Source organism: Salvelinus alpinus, chromosome 8 (genome assembly GCF_045679555.1).
Source record: "Salvelinus alpinus chromosome 8, SLU_Salpinus.1, whole genome shotgun sequence".
NCBI lineage: Eukaryota > Metazoa > Chordata > Actinopteri > Salmoniformes > Salmonidae > Salvelinus > Salvelinus alpinus.
The window spans coordinates 2,810,902-2,826,947 of NC_092093.1; the positions used below are offsets into that span (position 1 = coordinate 2,810,902).

A 16,046-nucleotide genomic window follows, 5' to 3' on the forward strand; every position below is an offset into this window, starting at 1 on the left:
TCGACTATGACTTTTTTAAATCACCCAGCAGTGCTATTTTCAGAGTTAGCTCCAAGTAAAGGTTGTAATTCTGTAGCCATTTCTGGACCTGTGACCAAAAACAAGCTAAATATGGAAAGCACCAAAACAAATGATCTCATGAATCTGTCTCTTCACATCCAGATTTGCAGAGCTGGGATGGTTGTATCCCCAATATATCAAACATTATATTGTATGTTTATATGTTAATATAATATATGCTGCAAGAATTTTGTATTATAAAAGAAAAAGTGTTTTGAATCTGGCGTCGTTTTAGCGTATCAGTTTATAAACAGTTTATAAATATGTGCCATGGAATCGGTACATCGAAAATCTCATTCCCAACTAGGGTCCTTACTGTTGAATCAAGAGGGTGGTGAATGAAGTAATGAATGCAGGTGATTGGCCGACCCTTCTGACTCAGTATGTCTGATGTTCACACAGGAAAGAGCTTCACGCTGACCATCACCGTGTTCACCAACCCTCCTCAAGTAGCAACGTACCATCGAGCCATTAAAGTCACCGTGGACGGACCCCGCGAACCACGGAGTGAGTACACACACACACACACACACACACACACACACGCACACACGCACACACGCACACACGCACACACACACACACACACACACGTACACACACGTACACACACACACACACACACACACACACACACACACACACACACACACACACGTACACACACACATGTACACACACACACACACACACACACACACACACACACACACACACACACACACACACACACACACACACACACACACACACGTACACACACACACACACACACACACACACACACACACGTACACACACACACACACACCCACACATGTACACACACACACGTACACACTCACACACACACACACACACACACACACACGTATACACACACACACACACACACACACACACACACACGAACACACAGCACGTCAAGTGTTGTTGGACTGAATGGTAACAGCTAGTAAACCCAGTCAAACACAAACAGAGCTCTTCTTTATAGGAAACAGGTCTGATTATCTAAAAAGCCAATCAACAGGTCTGATTATCTAAAGAGCCAATCAACAATAAGGATTATTTAAAGAGCCAATCAACAGGTCTGATTATCTACAGAGCCAATCAACAGGTCTGATTATCTACAGAGCCAATCAACAATAATGATTATTTAAAAAGCCAATCACAGGTCTGATTATCTACAGAGCCAATCAACAGGTCTGATTATCTAAAGAGCCAATCAACACGTCTGATTATCTAAAGAGCCAATCAACAGGTCTGATTATCTACAGAGCCAATCAACAGGTCTGATTATATAAAGAGCCAATCAACAGGTCTGATTATCTAAAGAGCCAATCAACACGTCTGATTATCTAAAGAGCCAATCAACACGTCTGATTATCTAAAGAGCCAATCACCACGTCTGATTATCTAGAGAGCCAATCAACAGGTCTGATCATCTAAAGAGCCAATCAACAGGTCTGATTATCTACAGAGCCAATCAACAGGTCTGATTATCTAAAGAGCCAATCACCACGTCTGATTATCTAAAGAGCCAATCAACAGGTCTGATTATCTAAAGAGCCAATCAACAGTTCTGATTATCTAAAGAGCCAATCAACACGTCTGATTATCTAAAGAGCCAATCAACACGTCTGATTATCTAAAGAGCCAATCAACAGTTTTTTTATTAAACAGTGTTCTGAGAAACAAAGTTTCTTCCAACGTAAATGGTAAGAGAGGCTGGGCTTTAGGGGTAGATGGTGTGTGTGTGTGTGTGTGGGGGGGGGGGGGGGGGGGGTAGACAGGGTAGCAGAGTGCTAGCCTCAGCTCTATTTAATGGTGCTTATAAAAACAACTGAAGAGTATATTATTTTTTTACTATTTCCATCTAGTGCCAACTGGTCTGGCAGGCAGCTGTTCTCTCCTCCCTCGCTTTCCTCTCCTCCCTCCCTATTCATAAAAACATTATTCTCAACTCTGGCGTCTCAATGAACACTATCAAATCACAAACAACTTCCCTCTCTCCCTCCCCCTCTCTCTCCCCCTCTTCATCTCTCTGTTACCCAGGCCTATAAACACATAGGGCACAAGGAGACAGAGAGATACTTTAACAATATAAGTAATTTTACTTGCCATGTCAATAAAGTCTACAGAAGTAAATGTAATTGAATTGAGAGAGAGAGAGAGAGAGAGAGAGAGAGAGACAGAGAGACACACAGAGAGAAACACAGAGAGACACACAGAGAGACAGGGGGGGAGAGAATCTGAGCACCCGGCCACCCTACTAGAATCTGAAGTCAAATGTCTCCTGTTTTGCTGATTATCTGGTGCTTCTGTCACCAACCAAGGAGGTCCTACAGCAGCACCTAGATCTTCTGCACAGATTCTGTCAGACCTGGGCCCTGACAGTAAATCTCAGTAAGACAAAATAATGGTGTTCCAAAAAAGGTCCAGTCGCCAGGACCACGAATACAAATTCCATCTAGACACCGTTGCCCTAGAGCACACAAAAAACTATACATACCTCGGCATAAACATCAGCGCCACAGGTAACTTCCACAAAGCTGTGAACGTGCTGAGAGACAAGGCTAGAAGGGCCTTCTATGCCATCAAAAGGAACATAAAATTCAACATACCAATGGGCCAAACACCAAATTGAGACTCTGTATGCAGAATTCTGCAAAAAATATCCTCCGTAAACAACGTAAAACACCAAATAATAATGCATGCAGAGCAAAATTAGGCCGATACCCGGTAATTATCAAAATCCAGAAAAGAGACGTTAAATTCTACAACCACCTGAAAGGAGGTGATTCCCAAACCTTCCATAACAAAGCCGAGGTGATTGCCAAACCTTCCATAACAAAGCCATCACCTACAGAGAGATGAACCTGGAGAAGAGTGCCCTAAGCAAGCTGGTCCTGGGGCTCTGTTCACAAACACAAACACACCCCACAGAGCCCCAGGACAGCAACACAATTAGACCCAACCAAATCATGAGGAAACAAAAAGATAATTACTTGACACATTGGAAAGAGTTACCAAAATACCTGACCGCCGTGACTGACCCAAAATGAAGGAAAGCTTTGACTATGTACAGACTCAGTGAGCATAGCCTTGCTATTGAGAAAGGCCGCCGTAGACAGACCTGGCTCTCAAGAGAAGACAGGCTATGTGCACACTGCCCACAAAATGAGGTGGAAACTGAGCTGCACTTCCTAACCTCCTGCCAAATGTATGACCATATTAGAGACACATATTTCACATAATTTTGAAACAAATTACTTTTTGATGAACTCCCATATCTACTGGGTGAAATACCACAATGTGACATCACAGCAGCAAGATGTGTGACCTGATGCCACAAGAAAAGGGCAACCAGTGAAGAACAAACACCATTGTAAATACAACCCATATTCATGTTTATTTATTTTCCCTTTTGTACTTTAACTATTTGCACGTCGTTACAACATTGTATATAGACATAATATGACATTAGAAATGTCTCTATTCCTTTGGAACTTCTGTGATGTTTACTGTTCATTTTATATTGTTTATTTCACTTTAGTTTATTCTCTATTTCACTTGCTTTGGCAATGTTAACATATGTTTCCCATGGCAATAAAGCCCCTTGAATTGAGAGAGAGAGGGAAAGAGAAAGAGAGAGGGAAAGAGAGAGAGAGACAAGAAGAGAGAGAGAGAGAGAGGGAAAGAGAGAGAGAGACAAGAAGAGACAGGAAGAGAGAGAGAGAGAGAGAGAGAGAGAGAGAGAGAGAGAGAGAGAGAGAGAGAGAGAGAGAGAGAGAGAGAGAGAGAGAGAGAGAGAGAGAGAGAGAGAGAGAGAGAGAGAGAGAGAGAGAGAGAGAGAGAGAGAGAGAGAGAGAGAGAGAGAGAGAGAGAGAGAGAGAGAGAGAGAGAGAGAGAGAGAGAGAGAGAGAGAGAGACGGAGAGAGAGAGAGAGACGGAGAGACGGAGAGACAGAGAGAGACAGAGAGAGAGAGAGAGAGAGAGACGGAGAGAGAGAGAGAGAGAGAGAGAGAGAGAGAGAGAGAGAGAGAGAGAGAGAGAGAGAGAGAGAGAGAGAGAGAGAGAGAGAGAGAGAGAGAGAGAGAGAGAGAGAGACGGAGAGAGAGACGGAGAGAGAGAGAGAGAGAGAGAGAGAGAGAGAGAGAGAGAGAGAGAGAGGAGAGAGAGACGGAGAGAGAGACAGAGAGAGAGAGAGAGAGAGAGAGAGAGAGAGAGAGAGAGAGAGAGAGAGAGAGAGAGAGAGAGAGAGAGAGAGAGGGAGAGGTAGAAAAAGCGAGAGAAAGTCTTTATATATTCGTTATTCTTTTGAAACTTCTGTGAGTTTAGTGTTTACTGTTAATTTTTATTGTTTATTTCACTATTGTTTATTCTCTACTTCACTTGCAATGTTAACATATGTTTCCCATGGCAATAAAGCCCCTTGAATTGAGAGACAGAGAGACATGTACAGACACACATTAACATGTAGAGACATACAGTACGTAAACACACATCAACTTAGAGACACACACACACACACACACACACACACACACACACACACACACACACACACACACACACAACATATATTAGCTAGAGGCTAACTGGCTGTATGGTACTGTGATTTTAGCTAGAGGCTAACTGGCTGTATGGTACTGTGATTTTAGCTAGAGGCTAACTGGCTGTATGGTACTGTGATATTAGCTAGAGGCTAACTGGCTGTATGATACTGTGCTATTAGTTAGAGGCTAACTGGCTGTATGGTACTGTGATATTAGCTAGAGGCTAACTGGTTGTATGGTACTGTGGTATTAGCTAGAGGCTAACTGGCTGTATGGTACTGTGATATTAGCTAGAGGTTAATTGGTTGTATGGCACTGTGATATTAGCTAGAGGCTAACTGGCTGTATGGTACTGTGATATTAGCTAGATGCTAACTGGCTGTATGGCACTGTGCTATTAGCTAGAGGCTAACTGGCTGTATGGTACTGTGATATTAGCTAGAAGCTAACTGGCTGTGTGGTACTGTGATATTAGCTAGATGCTAACTGGTTGTATGGTACTGTGATATTAGCTAGATGCTAACTGGCTGTGTGGTACTGTGATATTAGCTAGATGCTAACTGGTTGTATGGTACTGTGATATTAGCTAGATACTAACTGGTTGTATGATACTGTGGTATTAGCTAGAGGCTAACTGGGTGTATGATACCCTGATATTAGCTAGAAGCTAACTGGCTGTATGATACTGTGATATTAGCTAGAAGCTAACTGGCTGTATGATACTGTGATATTAGCTAGAGGCTAACTGGCTGTATGATACTGTGATATTAGCTAGAAGCTAACTGGCTGTGTGATACTGTGATATTAGTTAGAAGCTAACTGGCTGTATGATACTGTGATATTAGCTAGAAGCTAACTGGCTGTATGGCACTGTGATATTAGCTAGAGGCTAACTGGCTGTGTGTGTCTCTCTCTGTGCTCACTGTGCTTAATGAGATGACTGCTCTGGGTTACCCTGTGGTTGGCCACTGCACCCCAAGCCGTGTGTGTGTGTTATTGCTGTGTGCAGGGCTGACTGAGGGGAGTTAATAGATGTTATCAGGGAAGTTATGCACCCCAATAATCTGAGAGGGAACAGAGTACGTCTGGGGGGGGGGGTCAAAGCCCTCCGTCCAAAAATTTGAGATTTTACAATTATTCGAACACCCGAAACAGCTTTTTCCTGCAATTTAGAGCCATATTCATTATTCTTAATTCTATGTCCAAAAAATAAAAGTATATTTTTCTGCAAATCTAAGCCCACCCCTTCAGCTGTTAGTTTCCTCCTGACTGGAGGTTATTTTTTTTACAAAGAAACAAAATATTTTAATCTCTGCTGGAATCTGGGTAAAAGATAGAAAGGAATGTGAATCTGATTCAGTGCATTTCTGTTATTGATTTTCTAAAGTCTACCATCCTTGGCAGCAGACATTCCAGCTAAGATAGACAGGCATTCCAGCTAAGATAGACAGACATTCCAGCTAAGATAGACAGGCATTCCAGCTAAGATAGACAGACATTCCAGCTAAGATAGACAGACATTCCAGCTAAGATAGACAGACATTCCAGCTAAGACAGACAGGCATTCCAGCTAAGATAGACAGACATTCCAGCTAAGATAGACAGGCATTCCAGCTAAGATAGACAGGCATTCCAGCTAAGATAGACAGGCATTCCAGCTAAGATAGACAGACATTCCAGCTAAGATAGACAGACATTCCAGCTAAGATAGACAGACATTCCAGCTAAGATAGACAGACATTCCAGCTAAGATAGACAGGCATTCCAGCTAAGATAGACAGACATTCCAGCTAAGACAGACAGGCATTCCAGCTAAGATAGACAGACATTCCAGCTAAGATAGACAGACATTCCAGCTAAGATAGACAGGCATTCCAGCTAAGATAGACAGGCATTCCAGCTAAGATAGACAGGCATTCCAGCTAAGATAGACAGGCATTCCAGCTAAGACAGACAGGCATTCCAGCTAAGATAGACAGACATTCCAGCTAAGATAGACAGACATTCCAGCTAAGATAGACAGGCATTCCAGCTAAGATAGACAGGCATTCCAGCTAAGATAGACAGGCATTCCAGCTAAGATAGACAGGCATTCCAGCTAAGATAGACAGGCATTCCAGCTAAGATAGACAGGCATTCCAGCTAAGATAGACAGGCATTCCAGCTAAGATAGACAGGCATTCCAGCTAAGATAGACAGGCATTCCAGCTAAGATAGACAGACTAGCTGCTCTAACTTGATGGATGGCAGCTGGTTATGAGGTTTGGAGATTGGGAATCTGTCTGCACTAACTAAAACAATCTGCATCAAACTGCTAGGTGGCTAGTAGTGTTACAGATAAAACAGCAGCAACAAACATCCTCCTGTGCCTCCTGTGCCTCCTGTGCCTCCTGTGCCCCCTGTGCCTCCTGTGCCCCCTGTGCCTCCTGTGCCCCCTGTGCCTCCTGTGCCTCCTGTGCCTCCTGTGCCCCCTGTGTCTCCTGTGCCTCCTGTGCCCCCTGTGCCTCCTGTGCCTCCTGTGCCCCCTGTGTCTCCTGTGTCTCCTGTGCCTCCTGTGCCCCCTGTGCCCCTGTGCCTCCTGTGCCCCCTGTGCCTCCTGTGCCCCCTGTGCCTCCTGTGCCTCCTGTGCCCCCTGTGCCTCCTGTGCCTCCTGTGCCTCCTGTGCCCCCTGTGCCTCCTGTGCCCCCTGTGCCTCCTGTGCCCCCTGTGCCCCCTGTGCCTCCTGTGCCCCCTGTGCTCCCTGTGCCTCCTGTGCCCCCTGTGCCTCCTGTGCCTCCTGTGCCCCCTGTGCCTCCTGTGCCCCCTGTGCCCCCTGTGCTCCCTGTGCCTCCTGTGCTCCCTGTGCCTCCTGTGCCTCCTGTGCCTCCTGTGCCTCCTGTGCCCCCTGTGCCTCCTGTGCCTCCTGTGCCCCCTGTGCCATCCTGTGCCTCCTGTGCCCCCTGTGCCCCCTGTGCCCCCTGTGCCTCCTGTGCCCCCTGTGCCATACCTGTGCCCCCTGTGTCTCCTGTGTCTCCTGTGCCCCCTGTGCCATCCATGTGCCATCCTGTGCCCCCTGTGCCATCCTGTGCCTCCTGTGCCCCCTGTGCCTCCATGTGCCATCCTGTGCCCCCTGTGCCATCCTGTGCCCCCTGTGCCTCCATGTGCCCCCTGTGCTCCCTGTGCCATCCTGTGCCTCCTGTGCCCCATGTGCCATCCTGTGCCCCCATGTGCCTCCATGTGTCCATCCATGTGCCTCCTGTGCTCCCTGTGTTTCCTGTGCCCCCTGTGCCTCCTGTGTCCCCCTGTGCCGTCCATGTGCCATCCATGTGCCATCATCTGTGCCATCCATGTGCCTCCTGTGTCTCCTGTGCCTCCATGTGCATCTCCTGTGTTTCCTGTGCCTCCTGTGCCATACCTGTGCCCCCATGTGCCATCCATGTGCCCCCTGTGCCTCCTGTGCCCCCATGTGCCTCCTGTGCTCCCTGTGCCTCCATGTGCCTCCTGTGCCCCCTGTGCCCCCTGTGCCTCCTGTGCCTCCTGTGTCTCCTGTGCCTCCTGTGCCCCCTGTGCCTCCTGTGCCCCCTGTGCCCCCTGTGCTCCCTGTGCCCCCATGTGCCTCCTGTGCTCCCTGTGCCTCCTGTGCCCCCTGTGCTCCCTGTGCTCCCTGTGCCTCCTGTGCTCCCTGTGTCTCCTGTGCCCCCTGTGCCTCCTGTGCCCCCTGTGCCTCCTGTGCCCCCTGTGCCTCCTGTGCCCCCTGTGCCTCCTGTGCCCCCTGTGCCCCCTGTGCCCCCTGTGCTCCCTGTGTCTCCTGTGCCTCCTGTGCCTCCTGTGCCTCCTGTGCCTCCTGTGCCCCCTGTGCCCCCTGTGCTCCCTGTGTCTCCTGTGCCTCCTGTGCCTCCTGTGCCTCCTGTGCCCCCTGTGCTCCCTGTGCCCCCTGTGCCCCCTGTGCCTCCTGTGCCTCCTGTGCTCCCTGTGCCTCCTGTGCCTCCTGTGCCCCCTGTGCCCCCTGTGCCTCCTGTGCTCCCTGTGTCTCCTGTGCCCCCTGTGCCTCCTGTGCCCCCTGTGCCTCCTGTGCCCCCTGTGCCCCCTGTGCCCCCTGTGCTCCCTGTGTCTCCTGTGTCTCCTGTGCCTCCTGTGCCTCCTGTGCCCCCTGTGTCTCCTGTGCCCCCTGTGCTCCCTGTGCTCCCTGTGCCCCCTGTGCATCCTGTGCTCCCTGTGTCTCCTGTGTCTCCTGTGCCTCCTGTGCCTCCTGTGCCTCCTGTGCCCCCTGTGCCTCCTGTGCCTCCTGTGCCTCCTGTGCCCCGGCTGTGCTCCTGGTCCTGTGCCTCCTGTGCCTCCTGTGCCTCCTGTGCCCTCCATCGTGTCCTGTCCCTGTGTCGTTCTGTGCTCTGGTGTCCTCCCTGTGCCTCCTGTGCCTCCCTGTGCCTCCTGTGTCTGTCCTCCTGTGCCTCCTGTGTCTCCTGTGCTCCCTGTGTCTCCTGTGCCTCCTGTGTCCTGCTCCTGTGCCTCCTGTGCCTCGTCTGTCCTCCCTGTGCCTCCTGTGCCTCCTGTGTCGTGCCCCTGTGCTCCCTGTGTCGTGCCATGTGCCTCCTGTGCTCCCTGTGTCTCCTGTGCCTCCTGTGCCTCCTGTGCCCCCTGTGCCTCCTGTGCCTCCTGTGCCTCCTGTGCCTCCGTGTCCCTGTGCCCCCTGTGTCTGGTGTGCCTCCTGTGCCTCCTGTGCCTCCTGTGCCTCCTGTGCCCTGTGTCTCCATGCATCCTGTGCTCCCTGTGCTCCCTGTGTCCTGTGTCCCTGTGCCTCCTGTGCCTCCTGTGCCCCCTGTGTCCATGTCCCTGTGCCCCTGTGTCCGTCTCCTGTGCCTCCTGTGCCCCCTGTGCCGTCCATGTGCCCTATCCTGTGCCCCCTGTGCCTCCGTGTCGTCCCTGTGTCCGTGCCTGTGCCTCCTGTGCCTCCTGTGCTCCCTGTGTCTCCTGTGTCCTCCTGTGCCTCCATGTGCCTCCTGTGCCCCCTGTGCCATCCTGTGCCATCCTGTGCCCCCTGTGCCTCCTGTGCCCCCTGTGCCTCCTGTGCCCCCTGTGCCCCCTGTGCCTCCTGTGCCTCCTGTGCTCCCTGTGTCTCCTGTGCCTCCTGTGCCTCCTGTGCCTCCTGTGCCCCCTGTGCCTCCTGTGCCTCCTGTGCCCCCTGTGCCTCCTGTGCCTCCTGTGCCCCCTGTGCCTCCTGTGCCCCCTGTGCCTCCTGTGCCTCCTGTGCTCCCTGTGTCTCCTGTGCCTCCTGTGCCTCCTGTGCCTCCTGTGCCCCCTGTGCCTCCTGTGCCTCCTGTGCCCCCTGTGCCTCCTGTGCCCCTGTGCCTCCTGTGCCCCCTGTGCCCCCTGTGCCTCCTGTGCCTCCTGTGCTCCCTGTGTCTCCTGTGCCTCCTGTGCCTCCTGTGCCTCCTGTGCCCCCTGTGCCTCCTGTGCCTCCTGTGCCCCCTGTGCCTCCTGTGCCCCCTGTGCCTCCTGTGCCCCCTGTGCCCCCTGTGCCTCCTGTGCCCCCTGTGCCCCCTGTGCCTCCTGTGCCCCCTACAGGCATAACACCTCTGGTTGTAATTACATGTAGCTAATAGAGAGGGAGTGGTCTGACCGAACACATTGTGGTGGAGGTAGATGAGGACTTGGTGGGGTGGTGGGGTTTGGTCTCTTTCTGGTGCTCTGGTCTGGGTCTGGGGTTCTAATCTGGGTCTGGGGTTCTAATCTGGGTCTGGTGCTCTGGTCTGGGTCTGGGGTTCTAATCTGGGTCTGGTGCTCTGGTCTGGGTCTGGGGTTCTAATCTGGGTCTGGTGCTCTGGTCTGGGTCTGGGGTTCTAATCTGGGTCTGGTGCTCTGGTCAGGGTCTGGTGCTCTGGTCTGGGTCTGGTGCTCTGGTCAGGGTCTGGGGTTCTAATCTGGGTCTGGTGCTCTGGGTCTGGTGCTCTGGTCTGGGTCTGGGGTTCTAATCTGGGTCTGGTGCTCTGGTCTGGGTCTGGGGTTTTGCTTTAGTTTTGATTCTGGTGTTAGCAAGTCTGGTGTTGGATGTAGAGAGAGATGAAGAGAGAAGAAAATGAGAGAAGAGAGAAAGAGGGAGACAGAGAGAGAGAACCCACGCCAAGAATCTGAAGTCAAATGTCTCCTGTTTGCTGATGATCTGGTGCTTCTGTCCCCAACCAAGGAGGGCCTACAGCAGCACCTAGATCTTCTGCATAGATTCTGTCAGACCTGGGCCCTGTCAGACCTGGGCCCTGTCAGACCTGGTATTGACTGGTATGAGGTGGTGAGGGACCAGGTATTGACTGGTATGAGGTGGTGAGGGACCAGGTATTGACTGGTCTGAGGTGGTGAGGGACCAGGTATTGACTGGTCTGAGGTGGTGAGGGACCAGGTATTGACTGGTCTGAGGTGGTGAGGGACCAGGTATTGACTGGTATGAGGTGGTGAGGGACCAGGTATTGACTGGTCTGAGGTGGTGAGGGACCAGGTATTGACTGGTCTGAGGTGGTGAGGCACCAGGTATTGACTGGTCTGAGGTGGTGAGGGACCAGGTATTGACTGGTCTGAGGTGGTGAGGGACCAGGTATTGACTGGTCTGAGGTGGTGAGGGACCAGGTATTGACTGGTATGAGGTGGTGAGGGACCAGGTATTGACTGGTCTGAGGTGGTGAGGGACCAGGTATTGACTGGTCTGAGGTGGTGAGGGACCAGGTATTGACTGGTCTGAGGTGGTGAGGGACCAGGTATTGACTGGTATGAGGTGGTGAGGGACCAGGTATTGACTGGTCTGAGGTGGTGAGGGACCAGGTATTGACTGGTCTGAGGTGGTGAGGCACCAGGTATTGACTGGTCTGAGGTGGTGAGGGACCAGGTATTGACTGGTCTGAGGTGGTGAGGGACCAGGTATTGACTGGTCTGAGGTGGTGAGGGTCCTCGGTGCTAGAATGCCTGGACCACACACACATATTGGCAGCTCTCCACCACAACCCCCCCCCCCCCCCACTTCAGACCCCCATAGTAGACAGGCGTCTGGCTGTCACCCACTCAGCTCTCTGCCTCTCCTCCTCCCCCTCCTACCCCACTCTCTCCCTCTCCTTCTGCCAAACTCTCTGCCTCTCCTCCTCCCTCTCCTACCCCACTCTCTCTCTCTGCCCATCCTCCTCCCTCTCCTACCCCACTCTGTCTCTCCTCCCCTCCTCTCTCTTCTGCCCTCATCTCTCTCCCCCTCTCTCCATTCTCAGTCTCTCCTCTCCTCCTCCCTCTCCCCCTCCTCTCTCCATGCTCAGTCTCTCCTCTCCCCCTCCTCTCTCCTCACCCCCTCCTCTCCCCTCCTTTCTCCATGCTCAGTCTCTCCCCTCCCCCTCCTCTCTCCTCCCTCTCCCCTCCTCTCTCCATGCTCAGTCTCTCCTCTCCTACTCCCTCATCTCTCCATGCTCAGTCTCTCCTCCTCCCTCTCCCCCTCCTCTCTCCATGCTCAGTCTCCCTCTCCTCTCCCCCTCCTCTCTCCTCTCCTCCTCCCTCTCCCCTCCTCTCTCCATGCTCAGTCTCTCCTCTCCTCTCCCCCTCCTCTCTCCTCTCCTCCTCCCTCTCCCCCCTTCTCTCCATGCTTAGTCTCTCCTCTCCCCCTTCTCTCTCCTCTCCTCCTCCCTCTCCCCTCCTCTCTCCATGCTCAGTCTCTCCTCTCCTCCTCCCTCCTCTCTCCATGCTCAGTCTCTCCTCTCCTCCTCCCTCCTCTCTCCATGCTCAGTCTCTCCTCTCCCCCTCCTCTCTCCTCTCCTCCTCCCTCTCCCCCTCCTCTGTCCATGCTCAGTCTCTCCTCTCCTCCTCCCTCCTCTCTCCATGCTCAGTTTCTCCTTTCCTCCTCCACCCCCCCTCCTCTCTCCATTCTCAGTCTCTCCTCTCCTCCTCCCTCTCCTCCTCCTCTCTCCATGCTCAGTCTCTCCTCTCCTCCTCCCTCCTCTCTCCATTCTCAGTCTCTCCTCTCCTCCTCCCTCTCCTCCTCCTCTCTCCATGCTCAGTCTCTCCTCTCCTCCTCCCTCTCCTACCCCACTCTCTGCAAGTCACCCCCACAGAGGCATGTGAGGTTCTTCATTGTTCTTGATTCCTGACAGTAACAACATGGCCTGTCAGAGCTCCATATATAATATATATAAACATCAATGAAAGATGCCTCATTCATTCATTCACAGCTTTTACTGATGGTTTCTGTTCCTTTACTGGCTGTTCCACTATGCCCTACATGACTGGCTGACTGTCTAATTCATGTGACTGTCTGTCTGACTGTCCGATTCATCTGACTGCCTGTCTGACTGCCTGTCTGATTCATCTGACTGCCTGTCTGACTGCCTGTCCGATTAATTTGATTGCCTGTCTGACTGTCTGATTCATCTGACTGCCTGTCTGACTGTCTGGTTCATCTGACTGCCTGATTCATCTGATTGCCTGTCTGACTGTCTGATTCATCTGACTGCCTGTCTGACTGTCTGATTCATCTGACTGTCTGATTCATCTGACTGCCTGTCTGACTGTCTGATTCATCTGATTGCCTGATTCATCTGATTGCCTGTCTGACTGTCTGATTCATCTGACTGCCTGTCTGACTGTCTGATTCATCTGACTACCTGTCTGACTGTCTGATTCATCTGACTGCCTGTCTGACTGTCTGATTCATCTGATTGCCTGTCTGACTGTCTGATTCATCTGACTGCCTGTCTGACTGTCTGATTCATCTGACTGCCTGTCTTTTTTTTTAAATTATCTGAAAACTAAGCATCTCAATAAATATGTCAAATCAGGTAATGCCAAACGCCTGTCTGGCTGGCTGAGGTATGCTTTGAATTAATTTCCCTCCGTCAATTTCGTCACCCTCCCTTCTAACGAGTCGTTGTGAGTATCAGAACGGGAAACAGAAGGTGTTCCTGAGAGTCGTAGCTGAATTACCCGAAGTTGTCTGTTTGACCACCTGTTTGACAAGGCAGAGGCAATTCTAGAATACTATGTTGTCATTTATTCACGCATTCACACGTTGACACATTCACACGTTCAAAAACGCATCTGAACGCACATGTGAAAGCAGAAACGAGTGTGTAAACGCCTAAGAAATGTTTGTGTCTCCAATTACAGTCCTTGTTAATTCAAGACAGTGTTTCAGGCTCTCAGTTAGGTGATTGGGTAGATGTACCAGTAACTACTGCACATCAGGCTCTATATTAACACATCTCTCTTCATACTCCTCTACATACATCAGGGATCACTGACGTGTGTGTGTGTGTGTGTGTGTGTGTGTGTGTGTGTGTGTGTGTGTGTGTGTGTGTGTGTGTGTGTGTGTGTGTGTGTGTGTGTGTGTGTGTGTGTGTGTGTGTGTGTGTGTGTGTGTGTGTGTGTGTGTGTGTGTGTGTGTGTGTGTGTGGACGTGTTTAACTACACTTGTGGGGACCAGATGTCCCCACAAGAATAGTAAACAAAAAATGTTTTACCAACTGGGGACATTATGTTGGTCAAATGCTATTTCTAGAGGGCTAGTTTTAGGATTAGAGTTAGGAGCTAAGGTTATTTTTAGGGTTGGGGTTAGGAGCTAAGGTTAGTTTTAGGGTTGGTGCTAGGAGCTAAGCATTAGGGTTAGTGTTAGGGTTAGGAGCTAAGGTAAAGTTTTTGGGTAAGGCTTAGGGTGAGGGTATGTAGGTTAGGTATAGGGGTTAGGGAAAATTTGATTTTGAATGGGACTGAATTGTGTGTCCCCACAAGGTTAGCTGTACAAGACTTTGTGTGTGTGTGTGTGTGTGTGTGTGTGTGTGTGTGTGTACTTTGTGTGTGTGTGTGTGTGTGTGTGTGTGTGTGTGTGTGTGTGTGTGTGTGTGTGTGTGTGTGTGTGTGTGTGTGTGTGTGTGTGTGTGTGTGTGTGTGTGTGTGTGTGTGTGTGTGTGTGTGTGTGTGTGTGTGTGTGTGTGTGTGTGTGTGTGGAGGTGTAACCCGAGATCCCTCTGTCATTAATTATTCGGGACTTAGAGGGTTTACCTCCCTACTGATACTACTACTACTACTAGTATTACTGCTACTACTACTACTATTACTACTGCTACTACTACTACCATTATTACTACTACTGCTACTACTACCATTATTACTGCTACTACTACTACTATTATTACTACTACTACTACTACTATTACTGCTGCTACTACTACTATTACTGCTGCTACTACTACTACCATTATTACTACTACTACTACTACTACTACTACTACTACCATTATTACGGCTACTACTACTACCATTATTATGGCTACTACTACTACTATTATTACTACTACTACTACCATTATTACTGCTACTACTACTACCATTATTACGGCTACTACTACTACCATTATTACTGCTGCTACTACCATTATTACTACTACAACTACTATTATTACTGCTACTACTACTACTATTATTACTGCTGCTACTACCATTATTACTACTACTACTACCATTATTACTACTACTACTACTACTACTATTATTACTGCTGCTACTACTACCATTATTACTACTACTACTACCATTATTACTGCTACTACTACTACTACTACTACTACCACTACTACTACTACCATTATTACTACTACTACCACTACTACTACTACCATTATTACTACTACTACTACTACTACTACTACTACTACTACTACTACTACTACTACTACCACTACTACTACTACCATTATTACTACTACTACTACTACTACTACTACTACTACCATTATTACTGCTACTACTACTACTACTACTACTACTACCATTATTACTGCTACTACTACTACTACTACAATTATTACGCCTACTGCTACTATTATTACTACTACCATTATTACTGCTACTACTACTACTACTACTACTACTACTACTACTACTACTACCATTATTACTGCTACTGCTACTATTATTACTACTACCATTATTACTGCTACTACTACTACTACTACTACTACCATTATTACTGCTACTACTACTACTACTACAATTATTACGGCTACTGCTACTATTATTACTGCTACTACTACTACTATTACTACTGCTACTACTACTACCATTATTACTACTGCTGCTACTACTACCATTATTACTGCTACTACTACTACTATTATTACTACTACTACTACTACTATTACTGCTGCTACTACTACTATTACTGCTGCTACTACTACTACCATTATTACTACTACTACTACTACTACTACTACTACTACCATTATTACGGCTACTACTACTACCATTATTATGGCTACTACTACTACTATTATTACTACTACTACTACCATTATTACTGCTACTACTACTACCATTATTACGGCTACTACTACTACCATTATTACTGCTGCTACTACCATTATTACTACTACTACTACTATTATTACTGCTACTACTACTACTATTATTACTGCTGCTACTACCATTATTACTACT

The 16,046-nt window shown here is 49.2% G+C and overlaps 1 protein-coding gene across 1 annotated transcript in view; it reads left to right on the plus strand.

Annotated features, from left to right (window-relative positions):
• LOC139582427 (runt-related transcription factor 2-like) overlaps positions 1-16,046 on the plus strand; it is an 83,772-nt gene that overhangs the window by 12,142 nt on the left and 55,584 nt on the right. Inside the window, exon 3 of the mRNA XM_071412416.1 lies at positions 463-567. Within this exon, the coding sequence (XP_071268517.1) occupies positions 463-567 (105 nt within the window). The remainder of the gene's footprint in view (positions 1-462; positions 568-16,046) is intronic.